This window comes from Pagrus pagrus (assembly GCF_965226575.1).
Source record: "Pagrus pagrus genome assembly, chromosome: 12".
In the NCBI taxonomy this organism is placed as follows: domain Eukaryota; kingdom Metazoa; phylum Chordata; class Actinopteri; order Spariformes; family Sparidae; genus Pagrus; species Pagrus pagrus.
In genome coordinates this window covers 7661496-7683939 of record NC_140196.1, presented here as the reverse complement: position 1 = coordinate 7683939, position 22444 = coordinate 7661496, and the positions used below count along the sequence as shown (strand labels likewise).

The 22444-nt window shown below is 43.9% G+C and overlaps 1 protein-coding gene across 4 annotated transcripts; it reads left to right on the top strand.

The window, feature by feature from the left end:
* Positions 1–30: 30 nt before the first annotated feature.
* yeats2 (YEATS domain containing 2) lies at positions 31–22430 on the top strand. 4 transcript variants are annotated; one of them, XM_084369376.1, is made up of 30 exons: positions 31–198; positions 586–691; positions 807–904; positions 1050–1142; positions 1232–1465; positions 1560–1669; positions 3058–3219; positions 4619–4730; positions 5479–5523; positions 5610–5778; positions 5905–6147; positions 6572–6739; positions 7711–7802; positions 8513–8698; positions 8820–9051; positions 9289–9447; positions 10546–10682; positions 11696–11842; positions 13253–13453; positions 14797–15169; positions 15294–15428; positions 15955–16086; positions 16368–16518; positions 16793–16869; positions 16988–17067; positions 18778–18982; positions 19536–19771; positions 19934–20008; positions 20353–20426; positions 21051–22430. In XM_084369376.1, exons 2-30 carry the CDS (start codon positions 592–594, stop codon positions 21157–21159), a joined length of 4335 nt encoding a protein of 1444 aa, XP_084225502.1. In that variant the 5' UTR covers positions 31–198; positions 586–591; the 3' UTR covers positions 21160–22430. The 4 variants fall into 4 exon arrangements, with proteins under 4 accessions (XP_084225502.1, XP_084225503.1, XP_084225500.1 ...); XM_084369374.1 differs by having other exon boundaries at positions 32–198; positions 15952–16086; XM_084369375.1 differs by lacking the exon at positions 31–198 and adding an exon at positions 241–338 and having other exon boundaries at positions 15952–16086.
* The last annotated feature ends 14 nt before the right edge of the window (positions 22431–22444 follow it).

Here is a 22444-nt window from a genome sequence, read left to right as displayed (position 1 = left end):
GGCCGTTTTGCTGAACTGCAAGGCTAACGTTCACTGTCTACTGCTTAGCTAGCTTACTTATCCACCTCGAGATTTTAGCAAAATCTACTAAACACAAGTGTGTAAGATGGAGGTAGTATAACGCACGGGACAGGCTCTCGTTGAATTGAAACACACGCCTCACGGAGAAACGTTGCTCCGCAGCGTCGGGGCACTCCAGTAAGTCTGCATTTAAAATGAATCGGTGTCTACAAATGTGTGCTAACGCTAGCTAAACAAGGATAGCCGTTGCTAACGTTACAGTGCTACCGGCTGCACGCACGACAGGCGCGGATTTCTCCTAGCAAAAAGAAAGCCTGGTATGGTAACGTTGAATGTTTTTATTTACACGAGCTTCGTGAAGGCTATGGTTTTGCAAACAGTCAGAGATAGCTGTAACTTTACTGTACAGCAGCGTAACTAGCTAGCTAGGCAGCGCTAAAGTTAGCTGCTCTTATGCTAGCCGGCTAAATCGATGCTAAGCACCATCACAACTGGCCATAGGGAGCATAGCTAACGTTAGCTGTTTTGATATGCATTTGTCCTAATATATACCCCTCTTCACAGGCAGCCATGTCAGGAATTAAAAGGAAAATAGAAGGCAGTGACCCCGACTATGAGGACATTTCGCTAGTCCAAAACAGTAAGAGAAACAAAGCAGCGGAACATAATGGTAAGTACATGCTCTGGACCTGGAGACACCTGCTTTACATGTTGTGACAGCTAACAAGTAACTGTACCCAGCTGATCCCTGGTCGTCAATATGTGTTTATCCTGCTTGTTTTTAGCCAGAGAAGCAGCAGTGCAGAAGATTGAGACCATCATCAGGGAGCAGTTTGCTTTGGAGATGAAGAACAAAGAGCATGAGATAGATGTGATCAGTCAGGTAACTGGATGATACTTCATTACAGTACACTACATTTCACTTGTTTTGTGTGAGTAATGGAGTAAACGTGTGTGATGCAGAAAGGCACTGACAGGATTGTACAGCATGTTTTGGTTTATTGTTTTTCTTCCACATTGTTTTGCAGCGGCTCAATGAAGCCAGGAGGATGATGGACAAGCTCAGGGCATGCATAGTGGCCAATTACTATGCCAATGCTGGAATAACGAGACTCCCAGAGGTATATTCGCTTTACACAGACAGCAATCAGCTGCTCTAAGACACTTGTGTGGTAGAATAACAATAACCTCCATTTCTTCTGTTTCCCAGCATGCCTCCAAGAGCGACCCCGCCGTGCTGAACCATCCAGCCATCCGCCGGTTCCTGGAGTCCCCGTCCCGTTCCTCTTCCCCCCTCAACCAGGGCTCCGACACGCCTTCTCTGGCCCACTCCGAGTCCGAGTCCCTCTCACAGCAAGGGGAGGGAGCCGAGAGGGATGGAGAGGCGGCGTGGAGAGAGGACGGCAGCAGGCAGGAGCGCAGACCCGGACGCAATACAGGAAAAGTGAGTTGAACGTGATGATTATATGAATGCCGTATAGACGTTAATGTTTCATCTTCATTCTTCATCATGACGTGTTCTCTGTTACTTGTCATAGGATACATTCGGTGTGCCGTCGTCAGAGCACAGGGTGACATACCACACGACTGGAAGCGAGGCCTCGAGACTCTACGCGAAGAAGACAATCGTAGTGGGAAACGTGTCCAAGTATGTAACAGAGACGAGCAAAAAAGTTTGACTCACTCAGTCGTCTGTCTGGCGCGGTATGTTGTCGAGCAGGTCTTTCCAATTTGGGAGCATTTAGGAGCAAATATGCATCCCTTTATCTAAATGAATTCAGAGCCGTTGTGTCAGTGTTTGTATTCTCATCGATCTCTCTGAAAACCTTAAAGATCTTATCTGGCAAACGTGTCGATATTCCTAATTTACAGTTTGAGATCAGCTGAGAGGTGTTATTGAGTTATAAAACACACACTGACTTCATTTTTCAGCATTTAGGTACCTAATAGATATTGTTGTATCCATTTAAACATCATAACCGAATGATTTAAAGTATCGAACATCCTTTGAAATATAGACATGGCACCGAAAGTGACTCAAAATACTGATGGGAGTCTTTTCCTCAAGTACAAACTCAAAAATAGCTGTTTGTTGATGTGTCACTAAAGGCGTTGTTTATCATTTTGAGTTCCTGCCTCTCTAGAACAAATATTCCTCTCCTTCAGTAACTTTGCGCTCGAGTGTTTATGTGTTTTTCAAAGCCCAGAGTCTTCGTTGAATTTGTCTCGTTTTTGCACGACTGTGCATCGGAGAGCGAGCAATAATTCAGATTTTCTGCAAGCCCAGTCTCGTTGCAGTACGCCTGCTCACTTCATTTATCTTCCCCTGGGCCCGAGTGGATCCAGATGACTGACAGTTTCCTCGAGTCCACTCGGTTCAGTGTAACACGAATCAAATGTTAATTCTAGGAAATCATGATTGACGAGGCACGTGTACTGTATCCCACGCTCACTGAATGTCTCGGAGGGTTAAATGGGAAAATCATTTCTCCTGTGGGAAGGCTTAAACCTGGCACAGCAGTCGTAGACGTTCATAAACGATGGATGGGATCAGACGAGTTTAAGTTGACCCAGATTGTCGACGAACGTGTGATTGATTGTCAGTCGTTCTCTTTGTGAAGCTGCGTTGAAGTGTTTCCACTTACCGATCATTGGTGGCTTGTTTCTGATGATCTGATTTGTTTTAAATTGAACTTTTGTTTGTTTTAATGGCTACAAATCACCAAATCGATATACATTATCCCTACTGTTTACTGGGGCTTACTTTTCATTCCCCCTGGTTGCTTTTCCTCTTGGTCTCTTTGGTACAAAGTCGTAAAAATGTTTTATCTTCTTATAAAAAAGAAAACAAGAGAATGTAGTCTTGGCTTTCCTGTCGCCTGCTATTTTTATTTTGATGTTCATTGTCCTGTTTCACTTCCTCATTGTTGTTTTGCTGTTACTTCGTGGCGTGTTATGTGTTATACAAGAGGACTGCAGTGGCAATGAGCATTGTGTTTCAGATTAATGTATTCCTTCATTCATTCACACCCTCAGGTACATTCCTCCTGACAAGCGGGAAGAAAACGACCAGTCGACCCACAAGTGGATGGTGTACGTCAGGGGCTCCAGGAGGGAGCCCAGCATCGACCACTTTGTGAAGAAAGTCTGGTTCTTTTTGCACCCCAGCTACAAACCCAACGACCTGGTGGAAGTCAGGTTGGTCCTGGTCTGTTTTTCTACATATCTGAGGTAGACGGTGTGAGTGGGGTAGGGCTGCTCTCGGTGCTGTTTTTATGCGGTTACCTCAGGCAAGAAGAGAAGTTGCACAGACAGGGACAAACTTGTTCCAGTGAGATCTTCCCTCATGATGTTTTGTTGCCCTAGACACAATGTTGCTTCTCACCTTATATTATTATTCTACGTTAGTAGTTTGCCGCACCTCTTTCCATGGGCCACCTGCCAAGGTGAAGAAACAATTGTGGAAAAATAGCACCTGGATGCTAAAAAGACTGTTTTAATCATCAGCTGGTGTTTAATTCAGGACAACTTCAGCCTCTGAGTGCAAAAACAGTCTGCTGACAGTCACATTGTGTCACACAGACTGAGAATCCTTGAATAAACAGTGCCCCCTTGTGGATATGTGACGACGCAGGTCATCCGTCAATCATAGACGAAAGAGAAAAAGCAACACTCGTCTCTCTCCGTCTGTGATACTTCAGTTAAATCTTGCCGGTGGCTTTTATTTACGCAAAAACAATGAAAACACATCGCGTCAGTATCCAGATTGTAGACAAACATCAGTAGGTGGGGTCTGTGATGGTAATTAGCAGATGATGAGTCAGACTAGAAGTCAACAACAACGTGGGCACACCTCAGTCACACACGTGGTGCTACTCGCTCTGAGAAACAAACATGTGTGGTGTTCGTTTATGAATTGCTCGGAGGACTTCGGGGCCTGCAGTTCTGTGATTAAGTCGTTTTCAGATTTCATCCGTCTAAAAGGGGGGGGCAGAGGATTTGAGTTTGCCCGTGGCTTCTGAATAAATGATCTCTTTCATCAGTCAGCACTTCTCATCCTGAGCTCGAAGCCTACTGGCTGTTTGAGCTGACAAGGCGCTCACGTTGCCGTAGCAGCCGCTCGTAAGCCCCCCCCACCCCCCCACCCTCCCGACTGACTCGAGTCTTGATTCCCAGTGAACCTCGGGCAGGCCCAGTCGTCTCTGCTGACTCTCGACACAGCCTGAATGTAGATGTGACGGGATGAATGAAAGTCGGGGAACAAGAAAAATTTCTCACTCATAGTGTTTATACTTCACACACACACACACACACACACACACACACACACACACACACACACACACACACACGAGGGCAGTCAGATCAGTTTCTGCTCTGTGGGGATGAAAACCTCGAGCTTCAAAGGAGGAGAAGAGCCCTTCAAGTCATTGATTTTAAGAGATTATTAACTCAGTCTTAGTCAGAAGCCAGGGCGGGAGCTTAGGATTTTTCTTTTAGGATTTTTCATTATGACAACTTCTATAGATTTATTTTTTTTTGTGTGTGTGTGTTTTGATGACATTACATAAGGCTTTCTAAATGTGTCTGTTCTCAGCGAGCCTCCCTTTCATTTAACACGACGCGGTTGGGGCGAGTTTCCTGTGAGGATTCAGATCCACTTCAAAGACCCTCGCAACAAACGTATTGACATCATCCACCAGCTGAAGGTCAGACCGGATCACAGACCACATCACCACTCTGCTTGGTTTCCTCTTCTAATGAGAGACACAGTATTTTTCCACATGCACAATTAACTGAGCCTCTTATAGACCTCCTGATATGTCTGTGATGTCCTTTGTGATGATTCCTGTCCTGCTACAGGCAGTTATAAATTAGACACTAGTAGTAATTTATTGTCTCTTGAAGTTGCAGACTTTGATCTACCTAACTGGTGTGGACACATTACCAAACATTGAACATTACAGGATTTAAAAACAAACTTAATAAGAACAGGTATGTGTTGTTTGCCAACATAGTACGCTTGGCGTTCAGGTGTTTAAGTCATGAGAACCCGGCTGCTAGACAACAAGGACGCCAGTAGTCTCCTCATTGTTCTCTTGTCATCCTTCACTGTTTTACAAGAGATGTTGACCTACTTTTATTCCAACGCCATCGGGGAAGAAAGAAAAAAAAAACCTCTTACAATTAAAACGGCAAGATATTAACAACTTCCATGGCCTCCACCATTTCTGAAAACATCAGCAAACACGTCACAACATGTGAACTCAGAGCTTCTCAGTAAATTTTTCACTCTTGAGATAAGAGGTCCTCTTATGAACTCAATGAACACGACCCTATTTGAAGGCAGCAATTATCATGAGTGTAATTTAGTGGACTTAACAACAATTATTTTAACTCGGAAGTCTTCAGTTTTTAACCTCTCTTCTTCTTCTTCTTCATCTTCTTTCCCAACAGCTGGACAGAACATACACTGGTCTGCAGACACTCGGGGCAGAAACTGTAAGTTGTAAATGTTCACTCTGTTTCCTGCAGTGGCGTGTTTTTTCTCAGAGCTTTACTCTGATGCTGAGCTATATTTGTTCCAGGTGGTTGATGTGGAGCTCCATAGGAACTCTCTTGGGGACGACTACATCCCTCAGCCCTCTTCCTCCAAGGTGACTCACAGAGCGGCCAGCCCCATGTCGGCCGCCTCCTTGACCCAAAGTTACGGACGCTCCAGTTCTCCCATCTTACATGAGCCCAGTGTAGACAAAGGTACACACACAGAAACATTTGTCCTTATAGAAAAAAAAGTGTATCTATATTTTATCGCTTAAACAATGTAGCATCTTCTTGCTCCAAACCAGTTCAACTGAAACACTCACTCCTATTACCTTCTAGCATTCATCAAAGCAGAGATGGGGAGGTCTGCAGGTGGCCACAGCTCCAGCCTCACTGCTGGTGAACGCACCCCAACCCGGCCCAAAGCCAGCGACAGGATCACTCTGGGTTCCCATGGCAACTCAGCCTTCCAGCCCATCACAGCCAGCTGTAAGATCATCCCACAGGGTCAGCCGCCGAGCCCTGCCGAGTCTCCCGGGAAATCGTTCCAACCAATCACCATGAGCTGTAAAATAGTTTCAGGTAAATGTCTCCACCCAGTGGCCACTTTGCATTTTTATATGAGACTTTCCAAAGCTTTTCATGCTTCCTTCCTCATGATTAAGACATTTTGTGAAAATGGAAAATAGAGGCAGTGGACAGAACGATATCACTGGTAGACTGGTGGTACAAAGGGCAACAAGAGGGGAAAGAATAGACGTCATTTAAATGTTTATATACCGAATTACACTTTTCATATATTCAGATTGCCAAAGAAGCTGCACGAAGTTTTGAAAACCCGTAGCAAAGCTGCTTCTAAAAATGATGTGTGTGGTTTGATGTAGTTGTACACATTGCCTGTTGTTTCACTGAGTTAAAATAATATTCACCCAACCCTCATTTAATTGTAAAAAACATTCTTACAGATTATTATTCGTCTAATAGTCCGTGCACTTTCTCCCCGCAGGGTCGCCCATCTCCACCCCGAGCCACTCCCCGCTGCCTCGCACGCCCACCACCTCAACCCCTGTCCACAGCAAGCAGAGCTCCTCATCAGTGCTCAACAACCCTTATATCATTGTCGACAAGCCGGGCCAGGTTATCGGCATGGCTTCCTCATCCGCCGCCTCCGCAGGTACGCGTCTCCTACTCGGTGTCAAAGTGCCGCTTGAATTCGGAAGTGGACCTGCAACAAATATCGAGAAGCAGTGTCTGAGCCGCCCACATAGAATATAAAAATGGCTGTGAGGAATGTACTCTATAGCAGAACAGATGATGAACAATACCCTTTAGACTCTTTCTCTATTTTGGACCTTTTTTTCCGACTTGTCCTCTTTAACCTCTTTTAACTTTCTTATCCAGCTTTGTACTCACTCCCTTCTCACTCTTTTGTCCCTGATTTGCACTCACAAAGTATGACGTTCGGTGAGCCAGCAGGATGAGAGGTTGCCATGGCGACCGAGCTGCTGTGTTTCATTGCCATATTAGGACGATGAGACCCCACGCTCACATCAAGCTTTGTGTGCGTGTGTGTGTGTGTGTCTAGTTCCCCGTAAACAAGGTGTGCAATTATCTGGAAAGATGGAGTGTGTGTGTGCACTTGAAGTGTGCGTCACCCATCGCGGACAGAGTCATCTTACATCACCAAGGCTGTTGCATTTACTTCTTCACATCAGCAGCGTCAGTTCATATTCCACTTAAGAGCTCTTTCCCCTAGATTGCTCACCCGCTCTCAGCCACTCCCACACTTCCTCCACAAGAACTGGCAGCAGGGCTGGAGTGCTATTAAGTGATGTTTTATCAAGCTGGATGAGGCTGATGTGGGTGTTTTTGGCTGATTCACCAATCCCGGGATGAAACAGATTTTAATGCAGTAGGTGAGAACGAAACTTTAGCAGTTCTCGGCTCTGCGGGTAAATGCAGCAACCGGAGCTTCGGCTTCGACGCCCACGCTGAGCAATCCTGGCATGAAGCTGTCACCTCACACCACAAAGGCCTTGATGTCTGTGGAAAAGGATGGCAGCAGCTGCAGCGAGCTATCACCAGTACACTCAACATCCTCTGTGACTTATTTGTGTGTGTTTTTGTGTGTAAATCACTCCACAGGAAGCCCCTCCGCCAAACAGTCTGCTGCTCAAGGCACTCGCTCTCCAGCCCCCAAAGTTCACACTGGCACCTTCCTCTCATCCGGGGTGAAGGTGAGTCGGGAGAGGCTAAACAGTGTCACCCTTCTTATGAGCTTAATCATTGTTTTACTGATCTGTTCCTTCCAATGTGAATATAGTCTGTCCCTGTAGTATCTGTATCTTTAACAAAGCAGGGTGGTATTAATAGTAGGCCAGGCTGCTATCTTCAGCAGATGTGAGTGCCTTGGCAAGCTATTTAAATGGGACATCGTTCTGAAGATAGGAGGGGGGTGTGAGGGGAGCGTCGCAGAGAGAATTGCATGGTTTCTGTTTCAGTCAGTGTCAATACCCCGCTCTAAAAATCCTCCCACTCCCGCATGCTCATCATCTCATCATTATCCACAAAGAATGAAAAACGCATCCTTCTACAAAAATTTCAGTTTTATCACCGAGGTGCTCTGATTGGCTGCTAGTGTACACTGTTGTAGGCTGCCGGCAACTGCTGTAGTACTAAAGGCCAGGGCAGATGGGGAATATTAAAACATCTCCATGATGAATAAATGATGATGCTGATTTTCAAAAAATCTGTCTTAAGCCACAAATCTCTTCTCACTCTGTCTGTAGCCTGTTGAAATCAAACGGTCACTTAATTTTATGGTCACAATGGATCATATTAAACACCCGTGATAACAGCTGCAATATTACCAACCTGTTGTGGCTTGTGGCAGCGTGGCCATCCTGCTCTCATCCTTCTCACCATGTGCACTCCACTTCTTGTGCAGGTTATTATCAAGCAGGAGCCAGGGGAAGTTTCAACACAGCAGCAGCAGATGGTTTCCACAGTAACCAGCCAGCAGCAACCTGCCGCTACGGCAGCGCACCAGTTTGTCGCAGTGAAAGGAGGTCACATGATCTCCATGTCGGCCCAGAAACAGGCAGGAGGGCCTTCAGGGGCCACAACCAGCAAGGTCAGTCTCTCATGCATATACTCACGCAGCGCCGCACAGAAGTACCTCAAATCATTTACATTTAAATTGTGCTGAGATATAAATGTGTTAAAACTCCATATGACACTTGTCTCATTTCTAGATGTTAGGCATTCCTGTTAGCTCAACGCTTCAGTCTGCAGTCAAACAGGTTGCCATCAGCAGTGGACAGATTTTGGTTGCCAAGGGCAACCCTTCTGTCTCCAAGGTGATGGGAGGGAAGCAGGTTTTGGCTCAGGGAGTCGCTAAAGCCATCGTCAGTGGAGCCAGTGGCATGTCTGGTCAGCAGGCTGCTGCCAAGGCGGCTGGCAGTGGTTCAGGTGGCAAAAGTGGAGGTCAGAGTTCAAACACACTTCTTCCACAACAAATTAAACGCAACACATTTTATTTTTGTCATTGTGTCTCTTATTATTAGGAAAAATAATTGTTTCATATACTTTAGCTTGTTACTTGAACATATACTTAAGACTAGCAGAGGAAAAATGTATTTATATTGTACTTTAAGCTCATTTTGCAGTACAATTTCAGAGGTGTGTAAATAGGTATATTTTTCTTTCTGTGTATGTCCTTAGTGATGGCTACTCTTCAGCTGCCAGCCAACAACCTGGCCAATCTGGCCAATTTGCCTCCAGGCACCAAACTCTACCTGACCACCAACAGTAAGAACCCCTCAGGGAAGGGCAAGCTGCTTCTCATCCCACAGGGAGCGATCCTCCGAGCCTCCAGTGCAAGTGAGTGCTCATAATCCTATAATCCTATAATCCTATATTCATCTTTTTAAATACAGACATTGGCAAAAGAACTAACCAACTAATATTCAATTGATATTCATTAAGCCAGTTCCAGTCACATACTTGACACACTTCCATCAAGCTCTTGGAGTTTCTTTGACTGTCTGCAGATTTTCTGTGGCAGCTGTTCACAGAGCATGAGCCAGCAGATAAGTGCTTGGGGTTGAGTTGGGCTTCCTGAACACTTTAAAGGCCTCGCAGACAAACTGAAGAGAGATGGGTAAAGACTGGCTAGCAACTATAGTGTTACTCAACCAGGTCAAGTAGAACACATTTTATGAATGCATAAATATCAAGTATTAAATCAAAATATAGTGCAGCCTCCACTTTTTAGTGTTTCCAAGAAAAAAAAACCATTTTCTTCAACTTTGGTCTTTGTCATAATTTAATGTCCTAGTACATTATTTCTCAGGAGACTTGTAATAGCATATATCTTGAGGTTTTATAGCAGTACTTTTGTTTTCTTTGTGCCCTACATGTACAGTTGAGATTGATGGCTCTGGGAACGGTTTTGGACCAACTGAAACTAATACATGAGTGTGTAGGTGACTCAGTATCTGTGGTTAGTGTCCCAGCCAAATGACTTTCGCCCTGACATTTTCCCTCCGAGCCTCAAGCTGGAGACGGCTGTATTAAAAATGTTGTTGCTTTGGGCTCATCATAAAGTTCGGGGGAAAAGTAAGAAACCCACTTCTGCAGAGACGCACAGATTGTGGCTGCTGCACTACCTCCTGGACAGTGAGTCAGTACTTGTCATCTATTTCTTTCTGCAGTCTATTTAATGTGCACTGCAAGCTAGGATCCGTCACACAGGAACACTTCCTGTCAAATAAAGAGATTTAAGAGATTTAGCAGCATCCCGTAGTTGATAAAAAACTCCACCGCAGTAAACCAATATTACTCATTTGTAAGTAAAGTAAAATATACTTTTTTAAAATCACTCAACTTAACAAATAGAAGAGAAGCTGTTATTTAGGTTAAAGAAGAACAGGATTGTTTATCAGATTTGCGACTGATGTGTGTGTGTCTGTAATTTAGGTCAGCAGTCCCAGAGCAGCTCGTCTGCAGGCGCTGGGGGCTCTCAGACCTCCTCCTCTTCCTCCTCCTCTTCCTCTTCCAGCAGTCTGCCTTCCAACCTCTCCTACACGTCCTACATCCTAAAACAGACCCCACAGGTGGGTAGAAACACATTTACGCTATCGCACAAACCTTAGAGACACCCGTACTCGAGTATAAAAATACTCTCTTTGATGTCTTTTGTGTGGATTCTCATTTTTGAACACCAGAGCATTAGTGTTTGATTTGCTGGCATGTTTTGAGCAGCGTCTAAAGAAGTCTGTGTGAAGTGAAGATGCTTTCACATTATCCATTAAATAGTCATCAACACAGTTACAAAAAACTGATTTTAGATTTTTTTTTTTTTCCCCCCCGATAGCAATAGAGAGTCTGCAAACGGGGTTTCTTCTCCTTAGTGAATGTTGGATTTTCTGTAGAGCCTGGTGTGCTCTTAATTAGACACATTCATTACAGCAGCATTGATCCTGCAGCCAGCTTTAGATCAGCGCTGCCTATGTATTTAACCAACAGCACATAATGAAGTTGTCTGCAGAGGTTTCCACCTACATTTAAAGTAAGGATCTCGGCTGGGTTCACTAATTATGGTCAATCTTCAAGGTTTGGAGTGTCTTCTAAGTGTTATTTTTACGAATGTGCTCAAATATAGTGCTTAAATGGCTAAAGAGTTAGTGCGCGCACACACAGACACACACAAAAGCCCCAGTTAATTGATTTCAAAGAAGGCTAATTGAATTTTCTGTAAGCTATTAGGAGATATTAAAGATGAAACCGCTGATGTCATTGTACATGCTTAGAACCATCATGCACATTATTAAAATGTTCTGTATTTTATAATGAGTTACATGTTAATAAAGCCGTAAGATTGGTTTTAAAAGGCAAGTGTGTTTTGTTAATGTTTTGTGGGGCACCGACCAATTTTGCACATTAAAGTGTGTTTTACAAGTCTTGGGAAGCTCTGCTGCATATGTGAAAAAAGTCACATAAAGCCTTTTGTGGCTCCAGCGGTTAAATTTAATTCAAAGTCAATGCAAGTGTCTTGGACTCGATTCAAAGTGATATGTTGTTGGATTTCTACACAGTCCTCTAACCCCGCTTTTCCCATTTCACCCAGGGCACGTTTCTGGTCGGCCAGCCAGCACAGGGTTCGGGGAAGCAGGGAGGCTCCAGTTCGGCAGGTCACGCAGCATCATCTCCAGCAACTGTTACCCAACAGGCCATCCGGGTGACAGCTGGACAGAAAGCGGCCATTCTGGCTCAGGTCAGCATGAGTAACACGACAAAGGGCAGGACTTTACTGCTGCCTCTGCACTGCGTGATACTGATGGAACGATTCTGTAGTTACTGCTGTTATGTTTGTGTCTCTTTACTGTTTCACAAGCATTAACAGCTCTGTTCTGATATAGTTACAAGCACTCTCTGTGATTTGTACCCCAAAGACAAGCCGGTAAATATCAGCGGATCTCCCAGGACAAAGCCCAGTACAGTTTTGAGATCCAGTTGAAGAGCTTTCGTTCTTCCTGAACACCTCTGGCAGTCCTGTTTACTCTGCACACTGAAATATTGATTTTTCTTTTTTTCTTTAACCTCATTCTTTCTCACAGTTTCACACCACTTCTTTTATGAACTGTTCTTGCTGGCCTCTAACTTTGACAGTATGTCACCCCATTTTGTTTCCAGTTTGACACCACCGTTCTATCAAATCTCAGAGTTTACAGGTTAAGCCGATGGTGGAAATGTTTAACTATTTAATGCTGTTTTTGGCAGACGCTGATGGAAATACATTTTTGAATAAAAGAAAAGAAAAATAAAGAACATAAAGACAGGCTGTTGGCAAGAATCACTGTGGACGTCATGCACAAAATTTGTCTTATTTTACACACTGACTGACAGACATGCCTGATCAACCAGCCGCTTACCAAAGACATTTCCCACCATCGACTAAGTCATCAAACCTCTTTCATGGGTCTGTGATTCCTCCATAATTGTAAGATTAGAATTAATGATTAAAGAGATCCGAGTCGATAATTATGGCTAAACCACCTCATTTCTAAAATGCTGTTCTTACTTCCCTCTGTCAGTTAACTTGATGAGTTTCTCCGATCTGAATTTTCTCTGGTGATAAAAGCCTGTTTCAAATGATTATTTTATGAAAGCAGCTTTATCATCAAGTCAGTTTAAGATGGTATAATCACTTTTTATTGTGGCCTTCTTTCACACCAGACCAGGGTCCACTCCCATGGTCTTTGACAACGGTTACTATTTCGTTTGAAAGCATAATTAATTTCCATCTTGTTCAACTCAATATGTAAGTTGGTGGCTGATTGTAACAGCGAAGAACTCCACGCATCAGCTGGTTTAAATCTGACTCACCTATGTGCTGCTGGGCTGGGGGTGGACAGTCCTCTCATGCTGTTTAATCCTTTTGACTTTGCACTCTTCACACTCTTTGAGTACTCGCTGTAGGAAAAACGATTGAGACTGTTTGAGTTTGTCAAAGTCTGGGAAGAAAATTTATTTCAGATTTGATATAGATTCATTTTCTGCCAGCTCACTTGCTTCTTTGCCAGTTTAAGTATGTTCATATAGATTGTTCTTGTGGCTCGTAAGTGAGTGGTTGCTCCTAGTTTCGAATTCTTAATTCAACATCGTGATCTTCTATGATTCACAGGTGGTGGGCGGCTCCCAGGGTGCACAGGTGAAGCTTTCTGATGGGTCTGTCAAGACGGTAACAGCGGCGGCAGCAGGCCACTTGTCCAAGCCGGGGACTACCACGTTGAGGATGACGGGCGGAGTCATCACTGCTGCTAGCTCCACCCCCGGCTCCGTCAGCGCTGCAGCAGCAGCAGCAGCAGCAGCCAGCCAACAGCAGGCGAGTTTCACAGCCCTTGTGTTTTTCTGTTTCATTCTGCCTGACAGCTGGTTTGAAATTACTTTTAAAAAGGGACAAACAGCAGTAACATTAAAATGGATTTTGAGTATTTATTTTATGCTTGCTAAGTGGTATTTTTATTGTCAAGTACTCCATTAAGGTTTGAGATAAAGTTTGTTTTTGCCGATGACAAATAATTTGTTTCAGTGTGTGTTTTTGTGATAGAGGATTGTTTTGCGATGAAGTTAGATTCTTCTGCCTAAGCAATAATCCCAGATGAATTTTCATTGTTTATATACTAAAGCAGAGGGGATAAATGAAAAAGTGGGATAAATGTACTAATGATTTGCCACTGCAGTATGAATACATGGAAAACAGGATGAGTGCAGTAGCAAGGTCAGAGAGAGCATAGAGTTTAGATGGTGTGTGAAGAGCCCTAAGCCGTTCATCAGCAGTGGTCTGGGTTTGGGTGATTACAGCTTCAGAGTCAGAGGCCAGGCCTCATTAACTTGAGAAATGGAAACACATAAAACAACTTCCTAGAGGCCGCAACACAAAAAAAACAAATATGTATACAGCATGTAACGGATAAAAACACTCCCTCTCTCGAACTCTGCTCTCAAAAAGACTGACGTAAACACAAAAGTGTAATACATCACTGCTTTTCCAGTTTTGGAAAAACAGCCCTTTCAGGACTGTTAATTGAATGATGAGGTAACTCCGTGAGAGAAGTCGACTCTTTTGTCTTTGAGAATTCCTTAAAACCGGTGACCTGATCAGCATGTGTCCCTCTTGGAGTTGCACGGCATCGAAAACAAATGTGACCAGAACGCAGAAAAGATATTTATCACAAACTCTAAAGTCCTGACATAGTGAATGTAGTTTGAGTCCAGCATCATGATTTACATTTACATCATTTAAGTCGTTGCAAAATAAACAAATCATATTACATATTCGATTCGCTTGGTGCTCTTTTGAAGCATTTTCAGTTTGCTGATGATGGATTACTTAATTTAAATTAAGGATTTTTATTTACTTATTTTCTTATTTATGAATGTATGTGTGTATTTATTAATTTATTGTTTTGGGTAATGCTTCAAGTGTTAAAAAGTGACATTAAAATGTAAAAAAAGATATTATGTACAGCCATAATTGTAATTGTACACACTAGAGTAGCAAAGTTTGCCATCACAGCAATATCTTATAAAGTTAAACTGTGTCAGGACTCCATATGTTTGTTGTGCCTGGCACAGCTGACTGACATGCACATTGAAAGAGAGCAGAATGACAGTGTTTGTGTTTGTCTCCTGATTGACAGCTGTGTTTCTGTGCACTCCCAGCAGGCTGGAGATGCTGGGAAGTCATCCTCTCAGCACCACTCACTCCTGGTGGCCGCCAACCAGGCCGCAGTAATCAGTGCCGCTAAGAGTGCCAGTGCTGCGGCTGGAGGCAGCCTGTCGAAGGCGGCTGTGGCCACCTTGGTCAAGGGGGCCGGCAGCTCTGCCACAATGACGAAGACTGCTGCCGGTTCAACCGGCGCCGTGGTAACAGTTGCCAAAGGCATCACCAACATGCCCGTGGTCAGCATGTCCAAGGGGGCAGGGGCGGGGACCGTGGTGGGTGTGCCCAAAAGCAGCGGCACGTCATTGGTCACCGCAGCCTCGTTAGTCAGCGGAGTGGCAGCAGGAGGAGGGAAGACAGGTGCTACTCTGTCAGGTATGCAAAGAGAAATATCACTGTGTGCTTATCACCTAGTTTGAGTGTGTGTTTTCTAACAAATCTAGCTCAGGTCCAGCTGCCAATAGCTCTTCATCTGGAATGTATTGTGTTTTGTCTGCAGGCATGTTGAAGATCCACTCTGGAGGTTCCAGCTCCCAGCAGACAGTCCTCACCATCCCTGCCAACCAGCTCAAGCAGCTGGGGGTTGGCACTGGGTCCGGAGGGCTGCAGACCATACTCATGCCTGTAGGGAAAGGTAGGCATACCCGAGACTGAAGCTCACTGAAACACAACAATCAGCCTCATCGTGAGCTCATATGAAGAGAATGTTATAACCAGAATGTCTGCATTCCACATAGATGCTGTGTACTCGACCTCAGAAATAGAAATCGCATCTGAACGTAGATAAAAGGCAGCAAGGGCACTGAATAAAACATGCAGTATTGACTACGATTGCTTTGTGGGCGCGCCAATTTTCTTACAAGTTTCTGAAGAACAAATACTGAAATGATAAATACTGTTCTCTCTAATGATTTGAAGAGAAGACTGTAAGACTGGAGTAGCTAACAGCAACTTCATCCATTTTATCTGTCTCTTGCTAATAGATACGACTGCATAGTGTGAGTTATTTGAGACAGAGGGTCAAAGATGCCATAGATTCTCCTCTCTCTGTAGTACATCATCTTCCTCCCCTCTCATATTTCATCTTACCGTTAAGCCTATTTACCTAATGGGCCATTGATCCATCCTGTGTGTGTGTGTTTTCTTCTGTGTAATAGTAGTGTCTAAAGGCCCAGTCTCCAGTACTCCTTCCTCCTCCTCTTCCTCCACCACCCCTGGAGCAGCTGGAGCTGGTGCCTCTCCCAGTCCTGCCAGCCAGGTGTCCCCCTCCCTTGCCCTGCCTCTGGCACAAGGTGAGAGGGGTTCATCTCCACTCCACCCACTCTTCTCTCATTCTTTGCCTCTTTTATTCCCCACCTCAAGTTTCTTCCGTTGTGTCAGTTTTGTATTGCCGCTACTGTCAAAAAATGAGTTTTGGCACTGATACCAAAAGGACAAACAAGGAATAATATTTTTTTTCTACAAACACAAGAAAATACATCACTCCTCTCAAATACAAAGAACTACAGACTTGTATTTATTTATATTTATTGAAATGAAACTTTCTCTTGCATTTGCTTTTCTGCCGCCACAGTGAAGACAGAGCCAGGTGCTGGCACAGCTGTCACATCTGGTCCGTCCCCTCCGGTGACTGCCCCTGTCCCCACTTCTGTCCACGTTGCCTCTGCAGCCACCACAGTCAAGCAGGAGCAAGGGGCGGATAGCTCGGGACACGACCTCATCAAGTAAGAACGAGTCACGATGCTGCGTTAACAAACAGCACATTAGCTGATTCTTGGAAGATAGATCATTTATTGCCTGTTGAGAGGAAAGGTGCAAACGCAGAAACAGATTTTTATAACTTGCTAAACTCCACGAAGAATCTCGTAGCCTCATGTATTAAAGCTATCACACAGCTACCAGTATGTAATGGAGGGTTTGTAGACCATTTTCTCTTCCTGGCAGCCATTTCAGTGAGTGTCTCGGGGGGAAACCTGACAATACTGATTCCCTTTTCAGCACTGAGCACATAGAGACCATGATGCAGCTGCTGACAGCCGTGGTGAAGAAGTTCCCCCTGATTGTGCCGGATAAGAGTGAGTGACCTTTCCCTGCAATTGCTTTAAAACCAACTCCATATATTAAAACAGACAGAGGGCTTATACACTTCAAGCTGTTTAATTCTGTGTTTTGTTTGTTTGTTTGTTTGTTTAGCTGAAGACTCCCATCCATTCTGTGCCTCTTCAACAGAACAGTATTATTCCTGGACTATTGGCAAGCGCAGAGCATCAGAGGTGACTTTTAGTTGTTGTGTGTGCATGATGATGAATGCTGTACATCATCCTCTGGCTGTGAGTGATTATGAAGCCTCAGTGGAGTCGATCTGCTCACAGGACGAGTGTATCAGTTTTTTTCCACAAGTGTCTTGCATTTTATTGATTTGATTTTATAGGGCCACTAGTGATTAGTTTTCGATATTATTATTATTATGCAGATTTTTTTAGTTGTTGAGTCTTTGAAATAAAAAAATAAATAAAAACTATGAAAAATGCTCATCACAATTTCCCAGAGCTCAAAGTGACATCTTCAAATTGTTTCTTTTGTCCAACCAACAGTCCAAAACCCAAAGACTCTTCATTCACTATCATAAATGTCAAAGAAAACAGCAATCCCTTACATTAAAGAAGCTGACACCCGCAAATGTTTTGACATTTTTGCTTAAAAATGTACTTAAAAATGATTGGCTGACTATTTTATTGATCATTTTATCATTTCTTTCTTTTTTAACTAATGGATTCATCGACTAATCATTACACCTGTTGTGCGTTTTGCCTTTGTTGAACATGTTTGGCTGCATCTCTGCTGCTCTTCAGAAAGAGAAAGCAGGGTCTCTCCTTTCTCAGGATTAAGTGTTCTAGTGAACACATTTCACTGCTCTGCGTGCAGCAATGTCCTTGAATTAAGGTTTGAATTAACCTCATTATATCTCACAATGACAGCATCCACTTACTAGCAGTTACTCTCCAGTTTCCAGGGTGAGGGCGTCTGTAATGTCAGTGATAATTTGCATTGTTTGCAGTTTTGTTGTCTGTGTAATCTGTCTTGCTGTTCTGTGCTGGACCCCTGACTCAGCAAGCTTTCCGTTTGCCTCACGTCTTCCTATCTATCTGGTCAGATGTGTATCTCTGCCGGGTTGTCTCCTCTCATCTCTGCGTAATGGGTTCATCAATAGCTCATACAGACCAGCCCGTGTCTTAGCTGTCTGTTCTCCTTCTCTGCCACTATAAAAGGCTCTCAGACAATTTATTTATATCTACAGGTCACTAATTTACTTAGGGGACTCAAAACACATCATTCGACAGTGCAGGGACAGGAAAAGATGAGGCTGCAAGCTAGTCATTACTGGACTGGAGGGATTTTAGGTGAGCTAAAATGTATGCACATCTGGGGCCCCATTACAGACACTTCTTAAGTCGGAAATCCTACCTTAACTCAGATTAGGATGACAAACCGGATTTTTGGTATTACAGAAACATGTTACCTAACTGCCTTTAGGAATAAATCCTTTCTTATCTTAGCATACGAATTGAAGAATTTCCAGACTTAGAAATCCTACATTAGGACGGCATTAGACGCTGTCCTAAATTCAAGATAACTGCCAAAAATGGCAGCACCACCGTTGTTACTGTCTGTATGACAACGACAATGATGATGAAGGGAATCACAATGATGTTAGCTTCTCAAACAGGTCAACATTGATCTTAGCCTATTGGAAAACTAGCCTTGATGTTAGCCTGTTAGCTTTATATTACCCGTACTTTATATTAATGGGTATATATCCTCTCCTCCACCGACATGATTAATTTCCCCAATTGAACAATTTTACGGTTCTTGTTCATTTTCTTGATAAGATACAAAGTCTGAGAAAGGACACAGCCAGTGAGTTTAGGAATTGCTTCTGTAGAATGAGTTTACACGATATATTTTGCCGTATGTCTGTGTAGCTTCAGCGAGCGGTGGCGGTGAAGCGGGTCGTCCAAGACGTGCTGGACCGCTCACCCCGCCTGCAGGCCCTCACTCCCCCAAAGACCAGAGAGGTGGTGCAGTGGTGCCGACAGAGGGGCTACACACCGCCTGACCTCGAGCCCCAGCGCAAGAACGACGACGAGTCCATCGAGGACATCCTCACACAGATCGACAACGAGCCTGGTGAGTTTGTAAATGTTTTTTTTGGTGCAAAGCTCCTGATTTACTTTGGCCTGTTTTTGTGATTTCACAGTCGACTCTTTTCTGTTTTGTGGATCAATATTTCCCTTCAGTGTTGCATGTGTGGGTGTAGTTCTTCTGCAGATACCAGTTAGTCCAGTAGTGTGTGAGGGTGGCCAGCGTGCAGCTTCACTGTGGGGCCGTGTTGTTTTATTCACAGGGAGTTCTCATTAATTCTGCCTTTTATCTCGAAAGGGTGAGAGACGAGGCTGCTTAGCTCTGTGAGTCACACACTTGCCTGAGCCAGACAATATGATAATCTGCATTTGTGTACTCTTGCTTTCGCACAAATACCTTGATTTATAATTGTCACATTATTGAACCAGTAAAATGAGCCAATAATTCCCTAGAGCCGATCTCACATTTTCTCCTCTTTCCTTTTCAAACACGCAGCCACACATCAGGAGTGTAATGCTGCTGCGGTTGCTGTTTCTGCTTCGCTAGGACGCCGCTGGTTGTGAAACGGTGTGTAAAATACATGTGAATGTGTCCGCAGAGTGCCCGACAACCCTGAGTAGCTGCGAGGAGCTGATGCTGCGGTTGGAGCAGATGCAAGCTCTGCTGAAGACCGAACCAGAGGAAGCGGACGACGAAATAGTCGACATCGTCACCGTGACTCCTCCATGCCAGAAACTAAAGGTCAAAGAGGAGGAGCAAGAGGCCGACGCGGAGCCCAAGTTCTACCTGGGCCCGTGCACATCCGCCCAGTTTGTCAGCGAAACAGCTCAGCAGGTCAGGAGCCTCTCCGGGGTTTTGGAAGTGAAAATGCAGGGAGAGCTGATGAATACAACCATCAACATGTTGTTATTGTTCTGCTATAGCAGCTGAATTTTTAACTAGAAGAAGCTGCACCGCTTTCTCCATTTTCATGTGATGTCTCTCCGTCTCTCTCAGATTGGGGTAACCTTCCACCCAGTGGAGGTGGAGAAGAACGTGTTCGCTCCATCAGTGGAAACCATGATCCTGAAGGTCGGTCACTATACAGGCCAGAACAGGAAAAAAAAAAAAAGTTGGCTGTTTACAGTAGCTCATCTTTACCTCAACATACCCTTGACTAGAATGATGAATGTACGGTGTGTATAAAATGTACACCTGCACAGTATTGATGCGTGTTTCACCTTGTACTGTACGAGAGAGTGGGTTTCTCTGTGACTAATGGTATCACTGTGTGTGTGTGTGTGTGTGTGTGTGTGTGTGTGTGTGTGTGTGTGTGTGTGTGTGTGTGTGTGTGTGTGTGTGTGTGTGTGTGTGTGTGTGTGTGTGTGTGTGTGTGTGTGTGTGTGTGTGTGTGTGTGTGTGTGTCTACACTGCAGGCTACTGAACAGTTTGCCAGTGACATCCTGAGAGAAGCTCTGGCTGGGGCCTACGCCAAATCCCCTCCGAACAGGTCAGCCTCTGTTTTTTTTTCTCTCTCTCTCTCTCGCATGCAACCTGCTTAGTGCTCCATTTTTCACTCCATTCATCATATCTAAGCTTTGTCCAAAACTACCAGTTTACCTCTCAGAATATTATTAACACGTCCACAACAAGAAAAATCTTTATTTCATAAGAAATGTTTCAGGACACTACGGGAGTTACCTCAACTTAACTTTCTTTACTGCATTTGGTGGAGTACTGTGTGGACTCACCTCCTGGTCTACAATTATCATGTGTGTTGGTGATTTGATGATTGAACAATGAAAATTAACTATGACTTTATCCGACTATCTTAAGTATTTTCTGTCTTTCCTTTTCATTCCTCTGTGCCTCAGAGCTCCATTATCCACAAATTATTAAAACACATCAGTTAATTATTCCATTGCACTGAGTGGCATCATCATTACATTGAACATGTGCACTGGAGACACGTGCGCTCACTGACTGCTGTCAATCCTTTCTACAGCGCCGAATGTGTATTAATCCGCAACTGAAAATAGTTCCCAAACAAATACGATGTTTACTATTGTTTGAGTGTTAATGTTTTATTTTTTTAGCCTGTTTTACAATAACTTTGTAACTTTGGGTTTTGCAGGGCTCCAAGAGAGATCACAGCCATGAACATCCACCAGGCTGTCAGTAGCATCCCCACCTGTGACTTCCTCACCAACGCACACATGGGTTACCTGTCGAAGGACAACTGAGGCAACGTAAGAATGACACTGACTGGTAACTGACACAAACGGAGATGTGAGGACCATCTGAACTGCTGCTTATGATGGAGAGACTCGGTGAACTGACAGCTCTACTGTGTGAAGCTTCACACCTGGAAGTAGTCCTGCTGCCTCAGGTTACACAGTTATAACTAATGTACTGTATTCATTAACTTGATCATAGAAGGGCTCAGCTTGCTTCTCACAGCAGCAGAATAACAAATGTTTCTAATACTCTGGGTATATCGTAACATTTTAGTCCTAATGTATCGAGAGAAGCCGCATTGTGGGACTCGTGTTGTTTGACTTTGAGATGCTGTTGTGCTCTCGCTTACCTCATAACAAGATTATTTTAATGATGAAGTGTTTCCCGCCAGACAGCCCTGCTAGTCACTGGGGAAATGAAGCCTGAGTGACTTACAGGACTAAACGATAACATGAGACAGCTGTCCCCTCCATTCTTCATCCTGCTGGCACGTTCCCCTGAACTAGGAACAAGATTCGGTTCACCAGCAGAGGTGGAAACACTAATGAGTATAAGAAGTCTGTATCTATGTCTGGTGGGAGCTTTGGGCAGAGCTAACAGAGAGATTCTGATCTGTCATTTCACCCTTTGATGTATTTCAGTGTTACCTGGCAGAGGTAATTATGGCTCACAGCTGTTTTCACAACCTCTTCAGAAGAGGTAACTGAGGCAAGTTTGTTATTTTTAAGTTGAGATTTCATCAAATCTGTTACTGTCGTTACGAACTCAAGACATCACTCTAAATATTTATCTTGTCTCCTTCACCAATCAGGTTTGATAGCCAGTTAAAAGAACTGCTTTTAAGTGTTCTGTTTAACAATCGTTATGTATCTGTCACGTAATGTACACAGTGTGTATGACCAATATGAAATAGATGGTGTTTTCAAAATCCTGTTTTATTTTTTTACCCTGCAAACAGTAACGCCCAAACAGCAGTGAGTGTGTGTGAGTGTGTATGTGTGTGTGGATAGTGGATGTAGTCATCACAGAAAGTTATTGAATTTGTTGGGGAGTGAGTGCTCGTGTGTGTGTTTTGTCAGCTGATGTAGTGTCTGTAATTCTGTTTCACGTGGAGCTTTGCATTATGTTAATGTGTGGATGAAGTGGAAGTGTTCGGCCTGAGTGGTTGTGATGCCTGTGCAACCAAACTAGTTTAGAAGACACCGTTGTATTTTCATGTTTCAGTGCAAACCAAAAATATAATCAATATTCTTGTAATAAACAAAGAAAAACTCTGGTTGTATTTTTTCA

Coding starts and splice junctions, on each gene's coding strand:
- yeats2 (XM_084369374.1), top strand. CDS start 592: ATGTCAGGAATTAAAAGGAAAATAGAAGGCAGTGACCCCGACTATGAG. Junction 6,148..6,571: donor GAGCTGTAAAATAGTTTCAG/GTAAATGTCTCC, acceptor TTCTCCCCGCAG/GGTCGCCCATCTCCACCCCG. Junction 17,068..18,777: donor GCAAGCGCAGAGCATCAGAG/GTGACTTTTAGT, acceptor ATGTCTGTGTAG/CTTCAGCGAGCGGTGGCGGT.